At 45.7% G+C, this 24752-nt stretch overlaps 2 protein-coding genes across 12 annotated transcripts; both read right to left on the bottom strand.

Moving 5' to 3' along the window:
* Nucleotides 1-519: 519 nt before the first annotated feature.
* Nucleotides 520-18074, bottom strand: LOC101701676 (uncharacterized). Of its 11 annotated transcripts, none has more exons than XM_087196137.1 (7): nt 14816-18074; nt 14408-14587; nt 11526-11617; nt 7778-7888; nt 5632-5758; nt 4936-5028; nt 520-3149 (listed from the first exon to the last, which is right to left on the bottom strand). In XM_087196137.1, exons 4-7 carry the CDS (start codon nt 7793-7795, stop codon nt 1540-1542), a joined length of 1848 nt encoding a protein of 615 aa, XP_087052263.1. In that variant the 5' UTR covers nt 7796-7888; nt 11526-11617; nt 14408-14587; nt 14816-18074; the 3' UTR covers nt 520-1539. The 11 variants fall into 11 exon arrangements, with proteins under 11 accessions (XP_087052263.1, XP_087052264.1, XP_087052267.1 ...); XM_087196138.1 differs by having other exon boundaries at nt 15277-18074; XM_087196141.1 differs by lacking the exon at nt 7778-7888 and adding an exon at nt 11145-11311 and having other exon boundaries at nt 14816-15367.
* A 185-nt stretch (nt 18075-18259) lies between these two features.
* Nucleotides 18260-20943, bottom strand: Mrps24 (mitochondrial ribosomal protein S24). Its single transcript, XM_004839940.3, has 4 exons — nt 20815-20943; nt 20674-20742; nt 20484-20595; nt 18260-18892 (listed from the first exon to the last, which is right to left on the bottom strand). The coding sequence occupies exons 1-4, from the start codon at nt 20848-20850 to the stop codon at nt 18609-18611; spliced, it is 501 nt and encodes a 166-aa protein (XP_004839997.1). The 5' UTR covers nt 20851-20943; the 3' UTR covers nt 18260-18608.
* Between the last annotated feature and the right edge of the window lie 3809 nt (nt 20944-24752).

Here is a 24752-nt window from a genome sequence, read left to right as displayed (position 1 = left end):
GAGAACAAATGCTTGTGCAGAGTTGTTGCAGGAAGGGTTATTATAAAGCAGGGTCACTCCCCACACGTGGCCTCTTCTGCATATGACAAGCTTCGTTTCCATGTCTCTAATGTGACATGAACCAGCCAAGCAAGACAGCATAGAGGCTGAAGTACTGGAGCCACCCAATCTTTCCGTCAGCCTCCCACACTGCAAGCAAAATAAGCCTCTTTATAAAGTTCCAGGCCTCAAGTGTTTTGTCATAGCAAGAGAATGGATTAATACATTAATCTAAGCCATATTTATTACACCAGTGGTATTTATCATCTCCACTTGGTTATTCTGGGTCTCATGAAGGAGCATTTCTAATATATAACACTCAAAAAAAAAAAAAATACTCTAAGTAACCCTGTGTACTTCAGGGTCTATGCTGTGTTTTGTAGGCTGTGTAGATGTACCAGACCTCTACCCGCTAGATGGCACTAGCAGGAGCTCCCAATCTCCAGCTATGACAACCAAAAATGACTGCACATAGTCAAATGCGGGTAATGGCACCACTCATATTTTATTACTCAAATATTTTATATATATATATATAATTTTTTTTTTTTTGGTATGGGGATCAAACTCGGGACTTTGCGCTTGTGAGGCAGGTGGTGGAACCACTAAGCTAAATCCCCGCCCTCAGATATTTTATATTTGAATACTATCTTTAACATTCTCATTTGTTCCCATTACACTGAGTACAGATCTGATGCATAAACAAGGTAAAATCTTTTTTTTTTTTTTCGGACCAGGGATTGCACTCAGGACCTCACACTTGCCAGGTAGGCGCTGGGTTGCTGAGCTAAATCCCCAGCCCAGCCCAACAAGGTAAAATCTTAAAGCTCTGATTCATTTTGGGGGGGGGGGGGTATCGGGGCTCGAACTCGGGACCTTGTACTTGTGAGGCAGGCATCAGCCCCTCTGACTCATTATAATAATAGATTTACATTCTCAGTATTCCATGAGATATCCCTGCCAGACATACAAAGTCCCAAAGATGTTTCACCCTTTCTCGATTTTTATAAAAGCTGACTTGGAGATGAAAGATGACAATACAGGCTTCTGTATCCCCTCAGAAAGATCTCATATTCATAAAATGAATCAGCAACAGTGGGCCACTGGTGCTATAATGCAAACAGATCATGCATAAAATAGCAAAAGAGTATTTATTTCTCACTCGTGTAACGAACACAAGGTGCTGAGGCAGAGCTGGAAAGATCTGTGTTCTCTTCATCTGTCTTAAATCACAGTGACCATTTCCCACCTGTACTTCAAGGCCATCCTGAGGGTCGGTAGCACTTTAGTCTCATAAAATATGAGAAATCTGAGAGGACTGGAGGGTCACTATCTTTATGTTTCCATGCTTGTATTAATGCTTACCACATATGTCTATATTCTCCAGGCAGAGTTCAGATCACAATAAGGCAAGGCTAGGAAATGCAGGCTGTGTTCCAGAGAAAAGGAAATGGTTTCTAAAGGATACATAGCTATTATCCGCCATGCAAGATTTTTCCACTATGTGAATTTGCTGATATTTGCTGAGGTGTGATTTAAGCAAGTTTCTGCATTCACAGAAGCCTTTCTCCCATGTTGAGTTTTCTCATGCTTGCTGAGGTGTGAAGTCTGGCGAAAAGCTTTTCCACACTGGCTACATCCATAGGGTTTCTCCCCAGTGTGTGTCATCTGATGCTTAGCGAGGTACGACTTATAGGCAAAGGATTTTCCACAGTCATTACATTTATAGGGTTTCTCCATGGTGTGTGTCATCTGATGGTTAGTGAGGTAAGTTTTCTGTCCAAAGGATTTTCCACACTGATCACATCCATAGGGTTTCTCCCCAGTGTGGATCATCTGATGTTTAGTGAGGTAAGTCTTTTGGCCAAAGAATTTTCCACACTGATTACATTTGTAGGGCTTCTCCATAGTGTGGATTGACTCATGTTTAGTGAGGTGTATCTTCTGGCCAAAGGATTTTCCACACTGACTACATTTATAGGGTTTCTCACCCGTATGAGTACGCTGATGCTTTGTGAGGTGTATCTTCTGGCCAAAAGATTTTCCACAGTGAACACATTCATAGGGCTTCTCACCTGTGTGCGTACGCTGATGCTTTATGAGATGAGACTTTCTGTGAAAAAGTTTTCCACATTCATTACATTCATTACATCCTTTAGGTTTCTCTTCTGTGTGAATTCTTCCCCAGTGCCTCCGGAGCTGTGACTTCTTGCGAAAGGCTATTGTACATTTAGTACATTGATAGGGCTTGTCGGCACTGTGAATTTTCTGATGTATAGTGAGGGATGACTTACGGCAGAAAGTTTTCCCACATTCTTTACATTCATACAGTTTCCCCCAAGCATGAATACCTTCATGCCTCATGAGGTCTGACTTAGTGCTAAAGGCTTCTCCACATTCATCACATTTATAGGGCTTTTCCCCAATAGGAAAATTCTGCTGCATAGGAATGCCTGACTTATAGCTGGAGGAATTCTCACATCGATCGGATGAATAGGGTTCTTTCTCTGAATGTTTCTTCTGTTGTATAAGGAAGGTTTTCTCACATTCACAGGATTTCTCCCCTGTGTGTGTCTGATGTGTGGTGAGATCACAATTTTCATGAAGCGTTTTCCTTCCTACTGTAGCAATGAGAGCTGACTTCTCACAGGCTTTCCCAGATTCATTATGCTCCCAGCAGGCCTGTCCCATAGGAACCCTTTTATGTGTAATACATTCTTTCAATAATTTTGCTTCCCTGGTGAAGGCTTTCCATTGTCCACTATATTGAAAATCCTGCTGCCCAGTTGGCATCTTGGGATGCTGACTGAAATGCTCAGGACATCTCAGGGTCTTCCCAGTTAGATGGCACTGATTAGGTTTCTCTCCAGCATCCATCTCACCAGACTCACTGGGGAGATCCACCATTGCTGAAGAGTCTCCATTAGTTGTAACCAAATCTAAACTTTGGCTGGAGCTGAAATCAAAATTTGACTCAAGGACTTTGAGCTCAAATCCCAATTCAACTCTCTCCTCAGCTGATGTGTTGTTAGTGGTAAGAACAACTTGCCACAAATGCCATCCTTGACTCTTGTAGCTGGGCTCAATTACGTTACCCACTTTCTGGACATCTAAAATGAGCAAAAATAACTAGATGTAAACCACATCAAGACATTTCTTATAAAATGCTCATGTACAAGTAAAGGGAGATCCTCCTACCTCATAATAAACATTTTATAAAAATCATAATGCTCATTGGGTATAGGTATATAGTTTTCTTCCTATGGACTTTTATGTAATATATTACTGACACATTTTATAATCTTAAAAAGTTTTTGCTTCTTTTTACTTCATGAACTATTTTGCTAAAGTATTCAGCTACTACTGTTGATACCCTTCACAATACTCTGCTTTGAATGTGGCAAGAACATCTAGACCACCTAGTTATAAGATACCAGACAGGTCCAACTGCCTGTCACCTAAGCAGGCACATGGCAGATGGACAGACTTTTGAATTTACTTGTTCCATTTTCATTCTTCCTTGGGGAATGACTGTAGCCATATGACAGGGTTTTTTATTTTGGGTTTTTTTTCCCTCAGTACTGGGGATCGAACTCTGGATCTTGCATTTGCAAGGCAGATGCAGTGCCACTGAGCTAAATCCCCTGCCCCATATGGCAGTTTAAAAAATATAAATTCTCATTTTCCCACTGTAGGCAAAGGAAGTGTCTTCCAAATTTCTAATTTAACCTACTTTTACTTCTCAGAACCAAAACAAGTACAGGAAGCTTCTGTACAGGTCCATCTTCACGGACCACCACTTTAGAGCCCAACATTTGAAAAGTGTTTTTCTGGAAACTTCTGAGATCAACAGCCCTGACGCTTCCCCTGAGTCCATTACATGGGCCCATGCTTGCTCATTCACGGCCTCTGAAGGATACGGTCTCCTGCTTTCATAGAAATGGAGTCCTCTGTACATTTCTCATTCTCATAGTCAATTCAAACTCCAGTCCCAACCAGAAATCTGAACCCCTTCACACAGAACCTTTAGCTCATTTGCCCTTGGGACTAAGAACCTGATGGCACATTTTGAAATCTAAGGCCACCCTTTTCATGTTCCTATACTGGATCCTCCTGCTCAGTTTCATGATTTCTGATGGCATAGTTCACAAATACAATGATACAATTTCCAATAGTTAAAACCTGCTCTACTGCCTTGCAAGCCCAAGGTCCCGAGTTCAATCCCTGGTACAAAAAAAACCCCAAAAAACAAAACAAACAAACAAAAAACCTTCTCTAGGGCTAGGGCTGTTGCTAAGTTGGTAGAGTGTCACGCCAGTGTTCACCTCCCAGCATCACACCTACATGTGTGAAGCCCCACAATCTCCAAAACCACAAAAACAAAACGAAAAACTCCTTTTAAGGGCCACGTGCAGCTACTCAGGAGACTGAGGCAGGAGGATCACAAATTTAAGGCCACTTTGAGTAACTTAGGGAGACCCTTTATCAAAATACAAAATAAAAAGGGCTACGTAGGTCAGAGTGACACTGGGTTCAATTTCGGGGTGGGGGGGTGTTGTTATGCTTAAGTATAAAGGCATTTATCAGCAAATGTCTGACATCAACAAAAGAAGTCTACGATAATGGAAGATAAGACCCAACTGAGAATACTGAGAAAATAAAGACAAATCTATAAAAGGAGGACAGTGGGGATTAGGTTTGGGGTATATCTAAGAAAATATTCAGTAAAATAAACAGTGGGAAAATTATATGAGAGCCCTGCATGTCTGATGCATGCAGACCAGGCATCCTGAGCCTGGGACTTGGGGAAGACATTAGTGACCAAGACCTGAACACAGCCAGCATCTCCTCAGCTCCTCTCTTCCTGGTCTACCTGCCCAGTACACACTGACTGACCTGAGGGGCTCTGGTTTAGGGGTTCTTCTCCCATCCATGGCTCTGCTCCTTGCTCCAGCTTAAAGATCACCTCAGGTTTAGTGATGCAATGCCCTGTTAATTGGAAATAATGTATTTAAGAAACTGCTCTGTAAGTTTCTATGCAGAATAAAAACAGCTTCAAGCACTGTTCTATAAAGGTGCAAGGACGAACACTTCATTAGAGAGGGGGAACAACCAGAAGTTTACATCTTATACCTAGATGTCCCCCCAAAGCCTTGTGGGCTTATAGGTGGGGCTTTGGGGAGGTGACTAGATCACAGGTGTGTGATACTGGATTAGTCCACCCATGGGTTTACAGCTGGGTGTGATGCTGGGAGGTGAACACTGATGTGACAGGTGGGTTACTGTAGGCCTGGCCTAGAGATAGATATCACTCCTGCCTCCTCTCTTGAAGGAATGCTGCATCCTGCTGCCACGCCTTGAGCTTTCTTCTGTGTGATGCCCCTCTGCTATGCTGGCCTGACTTGGGCTAACTATGGAATCAAGCCTCTACAAACTGTAAGCTAGAAGAAATCTATCCTTCAAGTTATAGGTGTTGGGTATTGCTTCAGCAATGAGAAACTAACTGAGAGATAGACCTAAAGCATTAAACCTTACTCCTGCTCACATATTTACTAAGAAGGAGCCCGTTCCAGTGACGGGGATTTCACTCACCCAGCAACAGTAGGCTGCAGTAGGTCTCCAGCATCACGTCCCTGTACAGCGTCCTCTGAGCATCATCCAGGACCTGCCACTCCTCCCGAGTGAAGCTCACAACCACGTCCTCAAAGGACACCGACACCTGTAAGAGAACATCTCCCACTCGTCAGCCCTCACTCATCACCACAACAGTAATCTCAAAGTTCTGAATTTTGAGGGGGTAGGAGGAGCTCTTGGTAATACACATCTTACTTTTATGGTGGGGGAAAGGTCACAAACTAGCCTACATTATAATTATTTGCTAACTACAAAAAGGAGTATTACAGAACTTATACCTTCCAAGTCTAAAATCCTAGTTGCAAGGATTAAAATGTGAATAAAATTTTGCTTCATCAAGGAGCCTACAATTTGGTATGAAGAAGAAATAAGTATGAATACATGCACACACTAATTTGTTACATAACTAATTTAGACACAATGTCAATGTAAATGAAGCAAGGAGGGAGAAAATATTGTTCAGTATTAGGAGGTTGCACTTCACTGAAAAACCAAAAATGTTAAGCTTTTTTTTTGGTACCAGAGATCGAACTCAGGGACTTGTGCATGTGTGGCAGCCTGTGGCACCACTGAGCTAAATCCCTGGCCCTCCAAAAATGTTAAGCTCTTCCCTCTGTGAACCAGGGATTCTCATGTCGACAGGCAGCAGCATCAGTCTAGTCACAAGCACAGAATCAACACAACCACGTCAACAGAACCACCGCAGTATTGTGTCTGGGTCCATGACCCTGGTCTGTGATGAGAAATAAACACAATACTGAAGGAAGTCATGCAGTGTGTGGGTCTGCATATATCTGAATATATATATATATTTGAATATATTCTGCATGTATTTGAATATATTCCAACAGAAAACACAGTTTAGGCATCTGTTGTTTTTTAATTACATTTAAGTTAAAACCATGCACAAAGGGCCAGGGATTTAGCTCAGTGGTTTCGCCGCCTGCCTCCCAAGTGCAAGGTCCTGAGTTAGATGCCCACCACCAAAAATAAAAAATAAATAAAAATAAATAAAACCATGCACATGGCACCACACTCTTTCCTTCCTACATGCCAAATGAGTCCCTGAGTTTACTCCAGGTGAGCACTGCCACTACCCAAATGGCAGGATGTAAGTAATAAGGTCCTAAAAGAACAGACAGGTAACTCAGCAGATCTGCATTTCAACAGTCAGCTCCCAGAAGGGCAACTGGAAAGGCTTATGGGAGAATCAGGGGAAGGAAGCAGAGTGAGACCTGCTGACCTCCGACAGGATACAGAGAAGTAAAACTGCACCACAGCAAAGGAACCCTACTACCACAGACATACTGAGAAGACAAAGCAAGGACAGAACCTGCTACTGACTGGCTGAGCAGAGGAACAAAAGGACCCTGTCCTTCCAGCTACCTCCATGACCACTGCTAGTTACATACTGGGATCATAAAGTAAAATATCTAAGGATCTCAAACAACTTCACGGGAAAATAATAATAAAAATAATAACCACTTGATTTCAAAATGGGTCAACAGATGTAAATATACATTTTTCTTTAAAGAAGACATACAAACAGTGACCAAAGATACAAAAACATATTTAGAATCACTGCCAGGAAATGCAAATCAAAATCACAGTGAATACACCTCAGTCCTGTAAATGGCTTTTATCAATAGGCAAAAGGATAACAAGTGCTGATAAGGATGTGGAGGAAGATAAGCCCTTACACACTGTGGGTGGGAAGAAAACATTATGACAGCCAGTGTGGAAAACAGGATGGAGGTTCCTCATAAAGTTAAACAGAATTACCAACAATATCACCCAACAATCCCACTACCAGATAAGTGTCCAAAGGAAATGAAACCAGCAGGTAGCAGAGATGCCTGCCTCCTGTCACCGGCCACCCAGATTCGTATGCTCAGGTTCATTTGCTCACCCTTGACCAAATCGAAGGAGGCTGTATATTTTGTTTAAAAGGAAAAAGGATTTATTCAAAGCTCGGTCCAAGGAGATAGAAGGACCCATCTGCCTCAAAACACCTTTTTCTCTTGTACAGGTGGGTGAGGATCTTTCATAGTAAGGAACAGAGGGGAGGGGAGCACAGAGAGAGAATGCGGATTTCCACACTTGCTTTAGCACTTCCAGCCATCTTTAGCTCTTTGTCCTCCTTCTCTGAGAAAGGAAATTGGGCTCCTGAGTCCTAAGGCCAGCATCTGCACATCCTGTCCAGCATTCATCTGGGCTGAGGAGAGGAGGAGGTGTTGGTTATGTGCTCAGCAGAAGTTTGGAGAAATTGAGTATCTCTAAATGGAAATCCAATTTTTAAAGTTCAATTTAAGTTGCTGGTTACACTCCCATGTTTACTGAAGCAGTATTCACAGTACCAAAGAAAAGATATCAACCTACCCACAAACTGATGAAGAAAGTAGTGTACATATAAACAATGGACACCACTCGGCCATTACAAACAATGAAATACTGTCATCTGTCTCAATATAGATAAACTAGAGGATGTTATGTTAAATGTAATAAGCCAGGCACAGAAACAAAGAACACACGATCCACTCCCATATGGAATCCAAAGCATTGATCTCAACAGAGGTGGAGAGCAGAATATGCATTTACCAGAGGCTGGGAAGAGTTAGGGGAGATGCAGGGTCAGGAAGGTTAGAGAATGGGCACCAGGGCCAGGGATTTAGTTCAATGGCACTGTGCCTGCCTGGCAAGCGCAAAGTCCTGAGTTCAATCCCCAGTACCCAAAAGAAAAAAGAAAATGGGCACCAAGTTACATTATATAAGGCCGGGGATTTAGCTCAGGGGTGCTGCCGCCTGCCTCGCAAGCACAAGGACCAGAGTTCGATCCCCAGTATCAAAAAGAAAAAATACATTATATAGTAAGAGGGGCCGGGGATTTAGCTCAGTGGTGCTGCCGCCTGCCTTGCAAGCACAAGCTCCTGAGTTTGATCCCTGGTACAAAAAAAAAGCAAACATTATATAGTAGAGATAACTTCCAGTTTTATTGCATGAAAGGGTGACTATAAATACTATTAATGGACCCGGGGATTTAGCTCAGTGTTGAACGAGCCTGCCTTGCAAGAGCAAGTACCCAAGTTTGATCCCCGGTACCCAAAACAAAACAAAATAAATACTATCAATGTACTGTATATTTTTAAAACACCTAGATTCTTTTGAAATGAAAACTGTGATAGCATTTACATTAGCCTCCCCAAAAATGAAAGCCTTAAATATAAATCTAACAAAATATGTACAAGATCTTTATTAGGAAAACTACAAAACTCTGATGATTGAAATTAAGGAATTAGGGGCCGGGGATTTAGCTCAGTGGCACTGAGCCTGCCTCGAAAGTACAAGGTCCTGAGTTTGATCCCCAGTACGGGAAAAGAAAGAAAAAAAAGAAATTAAGGAATTAAATAAGTGGAGATATAGTGCATGTTTGCAAATCAATGGGAAGACTAAGTTTTGATGTTGAGACAGCCCTGACTCTGCTCCCCTCTGAAACATACCAGACAAGGTATAGAAGCCAACCCATATGGCCGCTGATTCCTGACCCACAAAGTCACAACCCATAATGAGAATTCCAGGAAGTTTTGTGGCACTTTGAAGAGAAGATGATTGCAACATCTTAACAGTCCTTAGATACCATACAAAGTACCTTAGTTTCAAGCACTGAGTGTGTAGATTTAGACTAAAATTTAGGCTTGAAATAAATGGTTTAGAAGTGTGGAGTACCATGCCTGGCTCTGAAACTGTGCATTTAAGATGTCCAGTTACTGAGGTTGTCATTTTTCATTCTTACTGCGATATAAACTACAGGGACAGTGCAAAAAACAATGCTGTGACCACTGGACTCATCCATTTGTCCTTATCTATTGTAAAACGGAATATAGCAGAGGAATCAAATGTACTATTTTAAGAGTTTGAGAATGTAACAGATCTTTTTGAATTATAATTATACAATTCTGTATTAATAAAACTGCAGGTGGAAGCCTGGAATGCTGGGGCATCACTGTAATCCCAGCTATGTGAGAGGGTGATACAGAAGGATCAGAAGTTCAAGGCCAACCTGGGCAACTCAGCAAGAACCTGTCTCAAAATATTTTTCAAAAGGCCTGCAGATAGCTGGGCATGGTGGCACACACTTGTATTCCCAAAACTCTGGGAGGCTGAGGCTGGAGTATCACAAGTTCAAGCCCAGCCCAGGCAACTTGGGACTGACTTAGTGAGACTCAGCCTCAAAATAAGGAACCTTTTTCAGAATGGCTAGGATATAGCTCAGTGTGAGGGCCCTGGGTTCAATCTGCACTATAGGGAAAAAATAAAAGCTATGGAAAGAAATCACTGGCATCAATACAGATAAGAAAAAGCTGTAAATTTTGAAAATATATGTTTCTTGTTTTTATTCTGTGCATATCTCTTTATTGACTTTCATTCAAATGTGTCCCACTAATTCCTGAATGCTTTCTCCCACTAGCTCCTGAGGATGTCACATTCTCTATTTCAGCACTGTTCCCAAGGGATTGAACTTCATCACTGAGCAAACATGCCCTTCAGGTTCTGCTAGAATTGACATTTCCAAAGTTATTTCACTGGTCCACAAACATGATCAGCTCCTTCCCCTAGGCTGGCACTGTAAAACAATAAAATAAAATGAAAAGAATGTTAAGAGGTACAGAGGTAGACAACAGATGAGATTAGACATGAGGGAGAGGAAGGAATCCAGGAAATTTTTCATTTTTCAGGGTTGGGGCACTAGCAAGATTTGATACTGTATTTAAATTGTATTTATTTATTTCTTTGGTGGTACCAGGGATGGAAATCAGGACCTTGCGCTTGTCAAGCAGTTGATACTGTATTTAATGGGAGAGAAGGTTGTGCTTCTCTTTTTGTGTTTGTTGGGGTTGAAATGTCTTTTTGGAAAGATACATAATGATCCAACAGGGAGTTAAATCTCTGGGACTTGAAGTTCTGGTCTAATGCTGAGGGAATAGGTCCAAGCTGGAGAAAAGAGGAGAAATGCAGAGTGCAAAGAATGGGATCCAAGACGTGGAGAACATGGAGGAGCTATGTAAACAAGCAGAAAAATGCAAAAGAAAACAAGGAAGCAAAGAAAACATCACAAGAAAGGCTGTGACAGTAATTAACAAAGAACTCTCAGGAACAGAACATGGAAAACAATTGCAAATTATTAATGAACTCATGAAAACTGAACTGAGACAACATTGAGCCGGTCAAAGTGCAAACGGGCAGTGGGGACCATTGGCCAGGAACCATCACTCGGACCAGTCTGCTGCACGCGCCACGTGTGAACACGGGCTGGGACACAGGTACAAGACAGTCACTGAATGACTCGTGGTCAACTCAATCCTCCAGACAGACAAGCTTTCATCCATGAATTGATCACCACCTTGCAAAAGCTGCCTGGCAACACAGTATTTCAGCAACTCCAGAACAATCTGATTAAAAGTTTTCCTTCTTACGCTGAGGAATGTGAGAAGTATTCAAGACAGTGGTGAAAAACGATCTACTACATCCTTTATGTGACCGCTGAAGATAATGTTTTAGCTCCTGGTGTAAGCAATCACATCCCATGACAAGTCACCATGTTCTCTTCTCAGGTTCCGTCCAAATCATGTGCCAAATGTGTCTGTTGTTTATCATGAAATCAGAAAGGCCAGAGACAAATTTACTCATCAGTGACGTCTCTGAAGTCTTTATCTACATGCCGATTCTGTCTTATTTATGTCCACTTTCCTAAAGCTGAGTTTTACACATTTCTACAAGTCCATTTTAATTCATAGATACCATAAAGCTGGTAAAATACAATGTAAAACAAGCTTAGGAATAAATAAGCCACTCACCAGAGATTTCTTCATTTTTTTGTTGGTCTTGGGAACACACAGAAGACTGTGTCCATACAGAGGACATTTGGAGGAGGACTCAGGATGGATAGCTGAGAGAAGACAAATGTGGGAAAGTCAAGAGAGAACAGGCAGGCTAGGTCCTAGATTGTTCCCCTCAAAACACTCCACATATTAGCAGAAAAAGACCAAAACAAAACCAAAAACAAACCCTCTGTAGAAGTACAGTCTTACACAAGAAAAAGCAAGAAAAGCCGAACATGGTGCCACATGACTGAGCCAGGAAGATTACAAGTTCAATTTCAAGGCCAGGCTGGGCTATTTGTAGTCCAAGGACACTCTGGACTACAGAGTGAAGCCTTGTCTCAAAAAAACAAAATGGGGCCAGGGATTTAGCTCAGTGGTGCTGCCGCCTGCCTCGAAAGCACAAGGTGCTGAGTTTGATCCTTGGTATCAAAAACCCCAAAAACAAACAAAAAAATTTATGGCAGTGGGAATAAGAGGAATAAGGACCCACTGAACACGTACCTACATATTCAGATGTTCAGTCATCAGTAGAGATTAGATATAAAATTGATTACTGGGTTAATGAAAACATACATTAGCAACTGGTTTACCAACAATTAATAGTCCCTTAATAATTAACTTAGTAGGGCTGGGGATTTAGCTCAGTTGTTTCCATGTCTGCTGCGCAAGCGCAAGGACCTGAGTTCAATCCCCGGTACCAAAAAACAAACAAACAAAAAATTAACTTAGTAATTTAAACCAGAGCACCATTATAACTTGATTTGCATCAGTGTCACAGGAATGCCCACGGACTACATGAACTCTTCTATTAATGCCCCACAGGGCCCATGAGAGCATTTCCACTACAACATCTCTGGGTTTGACATACCCAATTTTCTGAAAAATATGCATGTATAGGGCCAGGGATTTAGCTCAGTGGTGCCACCATCTGCCTAGCAAGCACAAGGTCCTGAGTTGGATCCCCGGTAACAACAACAAAAAAAAGCATCTATAGCTCAACATGTTCTGCCCATGTTCATACAGGAAAACAATGTATTTAATGTACACTTCTTGTGATGCCCTGTTCCAGTACTGGTTCCCCATGAGGCACCTCCATGTACCCACACCCTCTAACAGTCCCCAAGGATGAGAACCCGGGCTTTGCCACTGACTTGATTTGGCCAAAAGGACGTCACTGAACGTGATGCAAACCGAAGCTTGAAAAGAACTGGCTCACTGGTGCTTGTCTTCCTGGACACAGTCAGACTGTGAGAAAGCCTGGGGCTCCCGCTCTCCAGACACGGGGTGGGGGGGGCCCCTCCCTGCCCTAAGAGGAGCACAAACACCTGAGGGAGTGAAGTCATCTGGAACCAGCCAACCTGAGTCAAGGCCCCAGGGGACTGAAGGCTCATCTGTGACCCCAGGTGTCACCAGTATAGGAATCTTCCAGGTGATTCCAGTTCAAATCAAATGAGATGGTTTCTTCTTTTAAGCCAATAAATTTTGGTTTATGTGTTACACAGCCAAGGCTGATATATGTAAAGACTTAGAATCCAATATTTTTAACATATTGGGGAAGTGAGGAAAAAAATCCTTCCAAACTTGAAAACAACAATAAACATTAAGGATGGACTGCAGTGTAGCTAAAGCTATATGGTCAAACAAACCAATGTCTGGAGATGAGAACGGTAAGGTTTTTACAACTTATCAAAAATCTGTTTCTTGCATGTGAACACTGAAATTGTTTGTTACATGTTATTGGCTTGAAGCAGTCTAATCTTCCCTTTTCAAATAACGTGAAATTGATAGTGAAAAATTGCTAGCTTCTAAGAACAGATTACTGACACTAAGTGGGAAATACATCTGTTACTAAGTCTTTCAGATCACATAGTGTACAGCAAGTACTGTGGATAGGAAGGGACAAGTATACTTGGGACAGGTACTTTAAAGCAACATTCCAAGCTGGGGATTGTAGCTCAGTGGCTCAACAATTCCCTATCAGGTGGGGCTGGGGATTTAGCTCAGTGGTTTCGCCGCCTGCTGCACAAGCGCAATGACCTGAGTTCGATTCCTCGATACCAAAAAAAAAAAATTGTGCCTATAATTCCCTATCAGGTCTGATACTTGGTGACTGAATGACAGCACAAAAAATACTCAGCTAAACAAAACAAACACTGGCTGAAAACAGTATTCCTTTAAAGCTGACTTCAGTGTTACCCAAATGATCTCAAAAATAAGCAAACTCTTCTTTTCAATGTGCAGAATAAATTACATTAGCCAGAAAGTCAAGAAGCACCTGACATCAATGGAATCTGTGACCCTGGACAGGTCACTTATCTACTCAAAACCAATGTTTTTCATCTTTCTACAAAGCAGAAATACTTTGCCTAATCTTTCCAGAAATAGGATAAAGGGATTATCATAAGACATCAAATTTGTTAATAATTTAGGTTCAAGGAGTGCACACTCTAGAAACAAGGGAAAATGGAAGAAATACGTATGTTCAGAGAGCAATGTGAAAGGTCTGCTGAAGGTCACAGGATGTCCTTCCACACAACACACCTTCAAGACCCTTCCTTTAACTAACACTCCCCTTGCAGAACTTTCTCACTTTGGAAGCTAGATCTTGCCAAGAACTTCTGTAAACTCGAACAAGGATACTAGTTAGGCTACACAGTGCGTAAACAGAAATGTCACTTGCTGAAGAGACACTAAGAAGCTCACAGATACAACTGCCACATCGCTGAACTCCATCCACACATACCTCACAATCATTCTCTGGGAAATTGGGGACCCTCCTTAGGACCGTGTATTACGGCTCTCTTCAGGAACAGAATCTATAGAAAACATGCGTATACTTATGCAAGGGGGCTTACCTGTAGGCTTACAGAATCAGAGGTCGGGGAGTCCACAATGGCCGTCTGAGCGAAGGAGAGCCAGAGGATCCGGTAACTACACAGCCTAACAAGGAATCCATAGAACTAGAGGGATCAAGGATACAGCACCAATCCAAAGATGAAGGCCTGGAAGTTCGCTGGAGAGCGGCGCCTGCCAGTCTGTGCAGGGAAACAAGAAACTGGAGAGGTGGAGAGCCATACCAAAGGTGACCGCAACAAAACACTCACCTGCTCAATTGAACAACTGAGCGCTTCAAAACCCAGCACATGGCCCTCCATCCGGGCCACAAGCCTATTGGCTGGTGCCACCCACATCCGGGGCGGGTAATTGAGCCTCAGTTGGCTGGCCCACACGTCAATCACTAACACACCCAGAAGTGTGCTTACAGCTGTAGCCGGCTAGGTGTCTATACGCCATTCAAGTTCATCGGTTGCGATTAAGGGCCGCAGACTGTTCATCCCCTCGTCTCAAAGAAACAGATGTAAACTGAGGTCACACTGGTAAAAACAAGCTCGCTCGGAGGTGGAGCTGCCCAATTCCCGTGGTCTTCAGGCCCCGGCCCTGACACGTGGACCTCGCCGGGCGACCGTCTCCCTCGCAGCTTCTGAAGCCACGCAAGCCGACACCTGGAGCACTAGCTGGCCCTGACCCAGCAGTCAGGAAAGCACAGTCGAGTCGCCCCTCCCAGCACGGGGCTCGTGTCGCCTCCTGGGCCCGCTCGGGTCCGCCCTCACCCGTGCACCGCAGGTCCCGCCGCCCGCACCCTCTTGCGTTCCCGCCGCCGCCAACGGCCAGATACTCGTCCCACTCTTCAGGATTCAGATGGGTCTTTCGCCCTCCCACCAACCTTCAGAGCCTCAGAACGCAAGCCCTCAGCCAGTACAGCAGCTGTGGGGCGGGGCAAGACCCGGAACTTCCGGTACGAAGATGGCGGTTGTGGGCGGGACTAAACGGACGCAAGAAAAGAGCGAAACGCTGTTTCCGGTTGTGTGTGACGTCTTTGAGAAGTTAGATGGCGCTTCTCACATCTTTGCGTGGACCTGCTAGAACCAAGTCGTGGTCGCTTAGTAGGGCGTCTCTCTCGTGGCGGGGAGTTCAGGATCTGATGGTTTGGGACTGGTCCCTAACCGCACGACATCGACGGGGAATGCTATATGGGTATGTAACCAAAGCTGTAAAGGTCTTCCCTTCTTCACCAAGTGTTCTACACTAAACCACACCTCCAAAGTCATGATTTTTATTATCATTATTAATTTCTTAACTTATTGACAGTGCCTCGTTAAATTGCCCAGGATGACCTAAAACTTCTGATGCTCCTTCCTCAGCCACCTGAGTGACTGGGATTACAGGCGTGAGCCAGCACATTTAAAAGTAGTGTGGTTATAAAACCCACCTCCGTTGTGTACACCTGCATTCTAGGACATGAAAAGTCGTGCTTGCTTTGGCAGCACATATACTAAAATTGGACAGGAAAAGTCATTTAAATTTGTGAACAAGAAATTCATATGCTTTCTTCAAACCCATTTAAGAGAAGTGGTGGCACTCGCCTGTAATCACAGATACTACTCGTGAGGCTGAGCAGGATCACACATAAAAGCCAACCTGGGAAAATTAGTGAGACTTTTATCTGAAAATCAATAATAGGGCTGTGGGTGAAGCTGAGTGCTAAGGTCCTGGGTTCCATTCCCAACCCTCCCCCTCCAGTACAATAACAAAAATTAAAAGATAAAAAGAGCTACAGATGATAGCTCTGCAGTGGTAGAGCCCTTGCCAACATGCATCAGGCCCTGGGTTCAATCCCCAGTAAGACACAAAAAGAAAATATTGGTTGTCACTCATTAATTTGTGCACTTTTGGGTGGCTGTAATAATCAGCTGGAAAACACTGCTGTCATGTAGGTACTGGAATAAAACAGGATCTTAAGGAGGTGCTGTCTTAGTTATTTTCTCATTGTTGGGACAAAATAGCCAGTCACCACACAAGTTAAAGGAGGAGAGGTTTATTTTATCTGACAGTCTGTAGAGGTTCCAGGCCATAGTTGCCTGGCTCCAAGGCAGAGAGGTGTGGCAGAGGAGTTCATGGCAAGGGAGGCAGGAAGCAATAGCCATCAGAGGAGGAGGAAGAATGTACATACATCCTTCCAGGCCACACACATGGTGACCCACCTCTTCCGACCAGGCTTCACCTCCCAACATCACATCCAGCTATAAACCTATCAGTGGACTAATTCATTATCGCACACCCAAGGATGCGGTCACATCCTAAAGGCCCACCTATGAGCATATGAAACTTGGGGCGGGGGAAGGGCATCTAGATATAGGCCTTAATGTGTGCATTCTGTAATCCCTGTGGGTGTCACACACCCCAGTGTCTCAATGTAGTACTCTGTTGTATATGTACATTTTTCTTATCCATTCAGGAGGTAGACATATAGGCCACCTCCAAGATTTAGTTAGCTATTATGAGTTGAACTACTATAAACACGGGTATGCATAGATCACTGTAATATGATGGCTTAGCTCTCCTGGGAAGGTACCTAGAAGGAGACTAGCTGGGTGGAATGAGCTGCACACCAGGCTCTTGGTATGAATTCTGTGCACCCAAGAGGCAGCACAGGATGCTGAGTGCTGTATTCAGGGTTGGCTGCCAGCCTCCTGTGCAGTTCCATAGAAACCCTGAAACTCCATTATGGTATATATCTCCATTTCCCTCCAAAGCCTTGAGTTCATAGGTGGGGCTTTTAGGGGGTGACTGGATTGTGAGATACTGGACTAGTCCACTGATGGGCTTATAGCTGGGTGTGATGCTGGGAGGTGAAGCCCAGTAGGAAGAGGTGGGGTAGGTACTGGGGGCATGGCCTGGAGGGTATATATACATATCCCTCCTGCCTTGATGGCTGTTGCTTTCTGCCTCTAGTGCTCCTCTGCCATGCTGCCCTGCCTTGGAACCACCCAGATAAGGACTGAAGCCTGACCTGCAATAAACCTTTTCTCCTTTAAATAATGGGTGGTGGGTAACATGTCGAGCAAGGAGAAAGTAGCTAAGATATCACCACATCCTGCACTAGGTGACCGAGCAGCCCAGCCAGGGCACATCCATGCAGTTCAATAGCTTCTTAGTAGGGGGGTAACTAGCGTCTGGACAAAGACGTGGGTACAGCTTGCACACATGCTGCTGAGTGCAAGAAGCCAGTCTGGGAGGATGGCGTGGAGGGAAAGTAAAAATTATGATGCACATGTGTATGTCATGCGTTGCTACATGTTATGTACACGCAGCAACCCTCCATAATCATCATGTACTGCAAACATGTACTAATAAAAGCTGAAGTTTAAAGAAAAAAGGGCTGAGAGAGATGGGTCCTGGAAAATTGAGAAACAGATGTAAATCGGTTGCCAGGAGAGAGGTGGGGATAAGAGTGGGATAGGAGTGACTGTGAGGCTGGGGATGTAGCTCAGTGCTAGCATGCCTGCCTGGCAAGCACACCATCCTGAGTTTGATTCCCAGAGAAAAAAAGGGGGGGTGACTGAATGGCATGGTTTCTTAAGGGCTGATGAAATGTTCTAACACTGCCTGTGTAGATGGTTGTACAACCATATGACTAAACAATTAAATGGGTGTTACACAGTATGTGACATACTCAATATTTTAATAAAGCAGATATATACATTTCAGCCAGTCTGAAGAGACTGCACACTGGTCCCATTTCATGAGATTCTAGAAAGGGAGAAACTACAGAGATGATAAACACATCTGTGAAGCAGGTGGTCATAGGGGCCAGGAGTGCACTGAGCAGGCGACTGTGGTTGGTGTTGGAAGCATACACAAATGGACCAGGTCCAGACTGTTTTATTTTTATTCTATTTAAATGGGATCTTGTTCTGACAGAAACAAGGAACTGGGAGAGAAGACTGCTTAAGGTCCTCACTGACCACAAGCCAGTAGCTACACTGCACACACCTAGCAGCGCCCCTGGGGACCCCTGAAGCACCTCAAGAAACCCAACTGTAGTTTCCTCCCCACAGAGTACAGAGAAAGGGGCCAGACAGCATGAAAGCCTTGGTTCCATACCAGCACAGAGGCCATTCCTCTTCCTGTGAGGCAATGCAGCCCTTCTGCTTCAGTCCTTCCCATGTTTCTGTCCCCTGCCAGCTACAGCTTCGCGAAGAACAGGTTATCATCTTAGATGTACTTGTACACAACCTTTGAAGGCACAGTTTGGAGGTGGAGTCGCACGGGACACTTGTAAAAGTGTGACAGCAGAGTCTCACTATAGCCCACGAGGAAGTAGATCTTGTGTGCAGGCAGCTGCCTCAGGAGCAGGGCACAGATCTCCACCTGGTTGGCCCGGCGCTTCAGGACCACCTGGTCGGCCAGGCAGCCTGGGAAAGTGCCCATCATGAATTTCCGAAGGAATACATCCTCCACCGTTCGCTCTGCTGCGTGGTCCTCCCCATCCAGGTTACCTGAAGAGAAGGCACTGGAGAAGTCCACCTTGTTCCCGGGAACTGCCAAGGCTCCAGAGCTCACAGCCAAGAGCACTGGGACCTCAGTTCCACCCCTTGCCCCAGCCTCTTCCTTTTCTTTTACTCATAGAACAAGAAATAAAACATTTTAAAGTTCAAAGCACATTTTTTCATGCCAGGCTGGTGGCAAAGGTCTGTAATCCCAGCTCCTAGGCAGGCAGAAGCAAAAGGCTCACAAGTTGGAGGCCAGCTTTGGCAACTTAGCAAGACCCTGTCAAAACCTCAAATAGGCTGGGGATGTAGCTCAGTGCTAGAGTGCCTGATTTAAAAAAAAATTTTTTTTAAGATACATTATTTTATTAATTTCCAATCCAACCCTGTGAACCGAGTACTATCACTGTCCTCCTTTCTCAAAAGGGAAGACCAAGCCCTGAACCAGGACACAAAACAGGTGACAGTTCCACATCCAGCCCCTTTCACAGTCTTTCTTGGCTGGTTCTAGGAGCACAGGTCATACCATGAGCTAAACAGATGAGGCTCCCAGCTACTTATTTATTCACTCATTTTTGTGGTGTCAAGGAATTGAATCAAAGAACACAGGGATCTAGCTCAGGTCCACAGGCCCTCCTATTTCAAGACACTATAATGTATATCATTAATTCATTATTACCAAACCCTCAGGGAGCGGTACTGTAACTCAGGCATGAACAGAGCTGCAAGCTCACCTAATATTTATTTCCTCCATGAGGCACATACCAGCTTTCTGGTGCTCAGGAATGGGCAACAGTGCTTTAGGGCCATTTTAAGTAGCAAAATCAACAAAAAAACTTAAAAATCTGGCTCCAAACTGTGAAAAGGGCACAGTAGGGGAGCTTGTTGCTCTGCCCATGACCCTGTAGGACTTTGAAAGTGTCACAGTATGGGGCGGAGATTTAGCTCAGTGGTGCCACCGGCTGGGTCACAACCCCAAGGTCCTGAGTTTGATCCCCGGTACCAAAAACACCCAAAAAACTTTAGTCAGTAGAAGAGCCAGAGCCCAGACTGGGCAACTTAGGGACTTCACCATACTTATCTCAAAATAAATTTTTTTTAAAGGGCTGGAAATGTAGCTCAGGGAGAAGGCTTTGTGTTCAATCCCGGTGCCCCAGTACCGCCAAAAAGAACAGAGGAAAGAAATGCAGGGGCTGGGGATGTAGCTCGGGGGTAAATCCCTTGCCTAGCATCCATGAGGTCCAGTACCACCAAAGAGGTTTGGTTGCACATACTTGTAGAGAAAACTGCGCTTCAGTGGAAAACTGCGTTATTCAGGGCACACCTGGGTGCCACGGAGGCCTCAATTACTTCTGAGCTATTTTACATCTCTATATTACAGAAAACTTAAGCAGTGCAAAATCTTGTCTTCAGACATGTAAATAACTTCTGTTCCGTGGAGCCTCCATTGTCCCTGGGTCCCCAAAGTCACTTTTGCATTCATCTGCAAATTCAGTACAACGTCCTATCTTTGGTTTGTTACTACTTCTCTGAACTGATTTCTGATCCCGCCCTTAATGCCACCTTCATGCCACCCCGGCTCCGCGGCCGAGACCCTCACCTGTGTGCAGCGACAGCCAGCCCTTCCGGTGGGCGATGTAGTGCGGGGCAAACGCCTCCTCATAGGTCACCGGCTTGTCCCCTTTGCTCACGCGCACTCGGGCCGCCCGGTTCTGGGAGCGAAGGCGCCGTCACCGCGCGGTCGCGGTCCCGGCTCCGCCCGGCCCCGCCCTTCCCGGGGCAGCGCTCACCTTGGCGCAGACCGCAGAGGTGTGCAAGGCACGCCAGAGTCCGGGCAGCTCCCGGCTCGAGAACAGCACCTGCAGGGGAATGGGCGTGAGACAGGCGCCTGAAGCCCACCCGACCCTCCTGCCCGCCTTGCCCCCACTCACGCGCGGCCCCAACACCCAGCTGCTCATAGACGCCATCTTGCGCGTAACCAAACCCAGCTCCCGGGGGCGGGGGTGCGAGCCGGCGCGGGCGAGGCGGAGCTTCTTGAGGGGCGGGGCTTCAGAAGGACCACGAGTGTGGGGGCGGGACCTCAGCAGGAGGGGCGGGACCCGGGAAAGGGACAAAGATTTGGGTGGTGGGATCTCGGTGGTGGAAGGGGCGGCGGGGCCTCGGGAGTCCTTGATGTGAGAGGGGAGACAGCGGGTGGGGCGGGGGTCTGGGGGGGGGGCTTTGCCCGGCTGAGCTCTGTCCTGCCCCGCGCGGGTCCCTGAGGCTTTCAGACAGGCCTTGGTGCGGGCATCCGTTATCCATTAGCCATAATGCTCGGATTGGGCCGGGGATTTAGCTCAGTGGTTTCGTCACCTGCTGCGCAAGCGCAAGGACCCGAGTTCGATCCCCGGTACCAAAAAAACTTTTTAAAAAAGAAAAAAGAAATAATGCTCGGATAAGCCTCATTGGCTACCGTACTCGGCATTCGATATCAAACCCGGAAGTCTGGTGAGGGGAAACGTGAGCTTTCGTCCTCTGGGAGCGAGAGCCCGAGAGCAAAGCGTCCGGCTGCGGGCCGCGGGCGGAAAGGGCGCCGCTCCTCTAATGTCACCCTGCCCGGCTGGGCCTGCGGCCTCCCTGGGAAGGAGCGCTGTTTTCCCAGACCCTGGAAATTAGGCTGCCGAGCTCCGCCTCCTAATGCTCAAGCAGCACGAGGGCGGGAGCGCGCTTCTCACCGGCTCCCGCGCCGCTCCTCAAACGAAGACGAAAACTGTTCTGGTTGAAACTTTACCCAGTTCTTCCCAGTTATAGAGTTACAGAGACGGGGTGGTGGCCCCTTGAAAGGAAAAACTTCAAGTACCAATGAAATTCATGAGGCTGTGGCAGGGCCAGAGGCACTCAAACTAGAGTGGTGCCAAGTGTAATTGGTATCCAGTAATTCCGAATGTCAGAGGGGAAAATAACATCCCTGGATACATGCATGCAGGCTCTTGGTGCCCGCCTCATTTTGTTTGTTTTTCCTTTACTGGGGATTTAACCCAGGGCACATGGAGGCTAGACAAGGGTCTAGCACTGAGCTACATCCCCAGCCCATTTTTATTTTGAGACAGGGTCTTACCAAATTGCTAAATTGCCAAGAGTGTGTTCAAACTTGCCATCCTGAGTATTTTTTTCAGTTGAGCCTATAAAATGGGCTTATTAATAACTGTGGGACTTCAGGGTGGGCATTGTGATGCATGCCTATATCCCAGCACTTGGGAGGCTGAGACAGGAGGATCACCAGCAGGCCTTCCTGGGCTACATAGTGATTTCAAGGCCAGCCTGGACTACATAGTGAGACCCTTTTTTCAATAATTATTATTATTATTATTATTGTATGACTTCACAGAGCTGTTAGGATCAAGAGGCTACAATATTTAATAAATGATACCTGCTCTTGGTTGCATTATGTTGAATCAGGTGAAGTTGCCAGTATTTGCTAATGGAACCTGCAGGGTTCATGCCAATGGCGTTTGAACCCTATTTTGGTTTCTTGGGGCATGGGGGTGGGGATTTGATGATCACCAAGAGAGGGAAATGTAAGCAAAAATGATTGAAGCATTGCCCACGGTCACATGGGCAGAGGTAGAGAGCCTGCAAGACTGTAAGTGTCTTGGTTTCAGCCTGGCCCATTTCCACAGCCGTTATTCCTCTGGGCACTTGAATCTGTGTCGTCAAAAAATTCTTACTAAAAGGACAGGCTCTTTCATCCTTACCTCACTAGTATTGTTTTACTTTTAATTTTTCAAACTGCACCTCCAACTGTTCTGAACGTTAGATAACAGACACATGGGTGTAGTGTTCCCTGGAATCCACAATTCCTTGTAAATGTGCGGTAGGAACTTTGCATTTTTCCTAAAAGGTCCTTTTAAACTGACAAGATTTGTTTTTGTTTCTGTTTTGGTTTTTGAGGTTTGGTCTTGCTGTACAGCCCAGGCCAGCTTCTGCCCCTTGGCACATCTCACCCTCTCAGGGATGGAATCTTTGATTCTCCCCTTTCTTGTCCTCCCTACCACCTGGAAACAAAGCAAAATGAAAGCACCAACTCCCCAGGGAGGGGCAGTAGCCAGTGGGGGAAAGGATGAGGACAGAAGGGAGGAGAGCAATCTCAGTGAGGAGGAAAAGCCCACAAATCCCTGGTGTAGGAGAAAGGATAGGAAAAAACGGAAGTACAGTTTAACAGGGCAGGTTTATTTCAGAACAAGCCTGAGAGGGACTGCTCTGCCACTAGAGAGGAGACCAGCAATGATCCTACAGGCTTTGGGGTCTCTTGTAGGGTCCTGGGTAGGGTGAGTTCATGAAGGAGGGCTGTGGTCCCTGCCAAGAATAAGGCTTAACAGAGGTTGCCCAAGGATGAGGCTTGGGAAAGCAGTGGCTGCTTTTTGTTGTTTGTTGTATTTTGGGGTTTTTTTTACCACGTAGTCCAGGGTTACCATGTAGCTTGGCTGGCCTACTCACTAGGTAGCTCAGGCTGGCTTTGAACTCACAGTGATCCTCCTGCCTCAGCCTCCTGAGGGCTGGGATTACAAGTATTCGCCACCATGCCCCTGGCTGGGGCTACTACCAATACCTGGCTGATGATGTTGAGTCCCTGGGTGCAGCTGCGCTGGGAAGAAGTGGTGTAGAGGGGTCTCAGATCAGACAGCAGTTGGATTCCTTTACCTGGGATAAGGAGCAAGGTGCTAGAGAGGAGAGGGGTTTAGGGCAGAGGTTGTCCTGTCCTCTGTCCAGGGGACTTCAACACAGCTGAGGGGACAGGTGTGTGTAGGGTCAGCTCTGATAGGGAGAAGAGAGGAACAAGGAAATTGGTGAAGCCTGTGGAATTCCCCTACGAGTGCATTTCTTCCTCTTTCCTTCTGTTAGTGCGGCCTAGTGAGGAGTTGGTGGGAGGACAGAGGGTGAGGTGATGTACCAAGGGTTTCCTGCTCTTCTCCCCCTCACCCTCAACCTGGAGCTCGCCAGAGCTGGAACAGAAGTGATTGAGAGCTCAGTGGCCCCTGGGCTGGAAAGAGCCCAGAGCCGAGGGCATCTTGGGGCTGCCTCTGTTGGCATTGGATAAACCCCACCAGCACCTTGGCTGCAGAGCCTGTGGGCATGGTAAGGGCCTTCGCTGTGCACTTTCATGTGGCTGAAATATAAACCAAGCTCAGCATCTTGCCACGCACACCTGGTACCTGCTCCTGGTGTCCTACCTTTGTAGCAAAAGCCACCTCACACTTCTGCCATCTGAAGGGCCAGACTACTGAGTGCACTTGTCCGATGTGACTGCTGAGCTGATCTGGCTGGGGATGTGTTGGAGTTAGGGGTGAGGGAGTGCACCCCAAATCTACCTGGCTTCCTCCAACAGAACCATTGTACCTGCTCCTAAAGCGCCACGGTCCTACTTGGGCAAGAAATCCCTCCCCCAAACCAGCTGTCACCTCTTCAACCCACAGTTCCAGAGCCCTCTCAGCCAGGCTGGCTCCTGGGGCTCGAGGACACCATGGTGGGCATCTTCAGAGCATTTGATCCCTTGGTTGCCTGTGTGGATAGCTTCATGTAGGGCCCCTTGCTTTCTGTCTTCTCCAGTCTCCCTTCATTGTATCCCCATCTCCTTTATTACCTGGGCCAGACTGCTGCTCAGCTTTGCATGCAGGCATGTGAATCACTTAAGGAGCCCCAGATAACACAAGACTTATTAGCCTAAATTTACCTAGCCTATCTCATCCTCCTCCGAGACTGAAGACACCAAGATAAGAGCAATGGAGGTATTTTCAAGATTTGTAGGGACATTTAACTGTCAATTTTTATAACATGCTACCCTAGATCCCCTAGAGCAGTGCCTAGAAGTGTCTAGGCATTGCCCAAAACC

This window comes from Heterocephalus glaber, unplaced genomic scaffold (genome assembly GCF_053883595.1).
Source record: "Heterocephalus glaber isolate CG9 unplaced genomic scaffold, H.glaber_assembly_v1.0 deba00001610, whole genome shotgun sequence".
Lineage (NCBI taxonomy): Eukaryota > Metazoa > Chordata > Mammalia > Rodentia > Bathyergidae > Heterocephalus > Heterocephalus glaber.
This window is presented reverse-complemented; position numbering and strand designations above follow the sequence as displayed.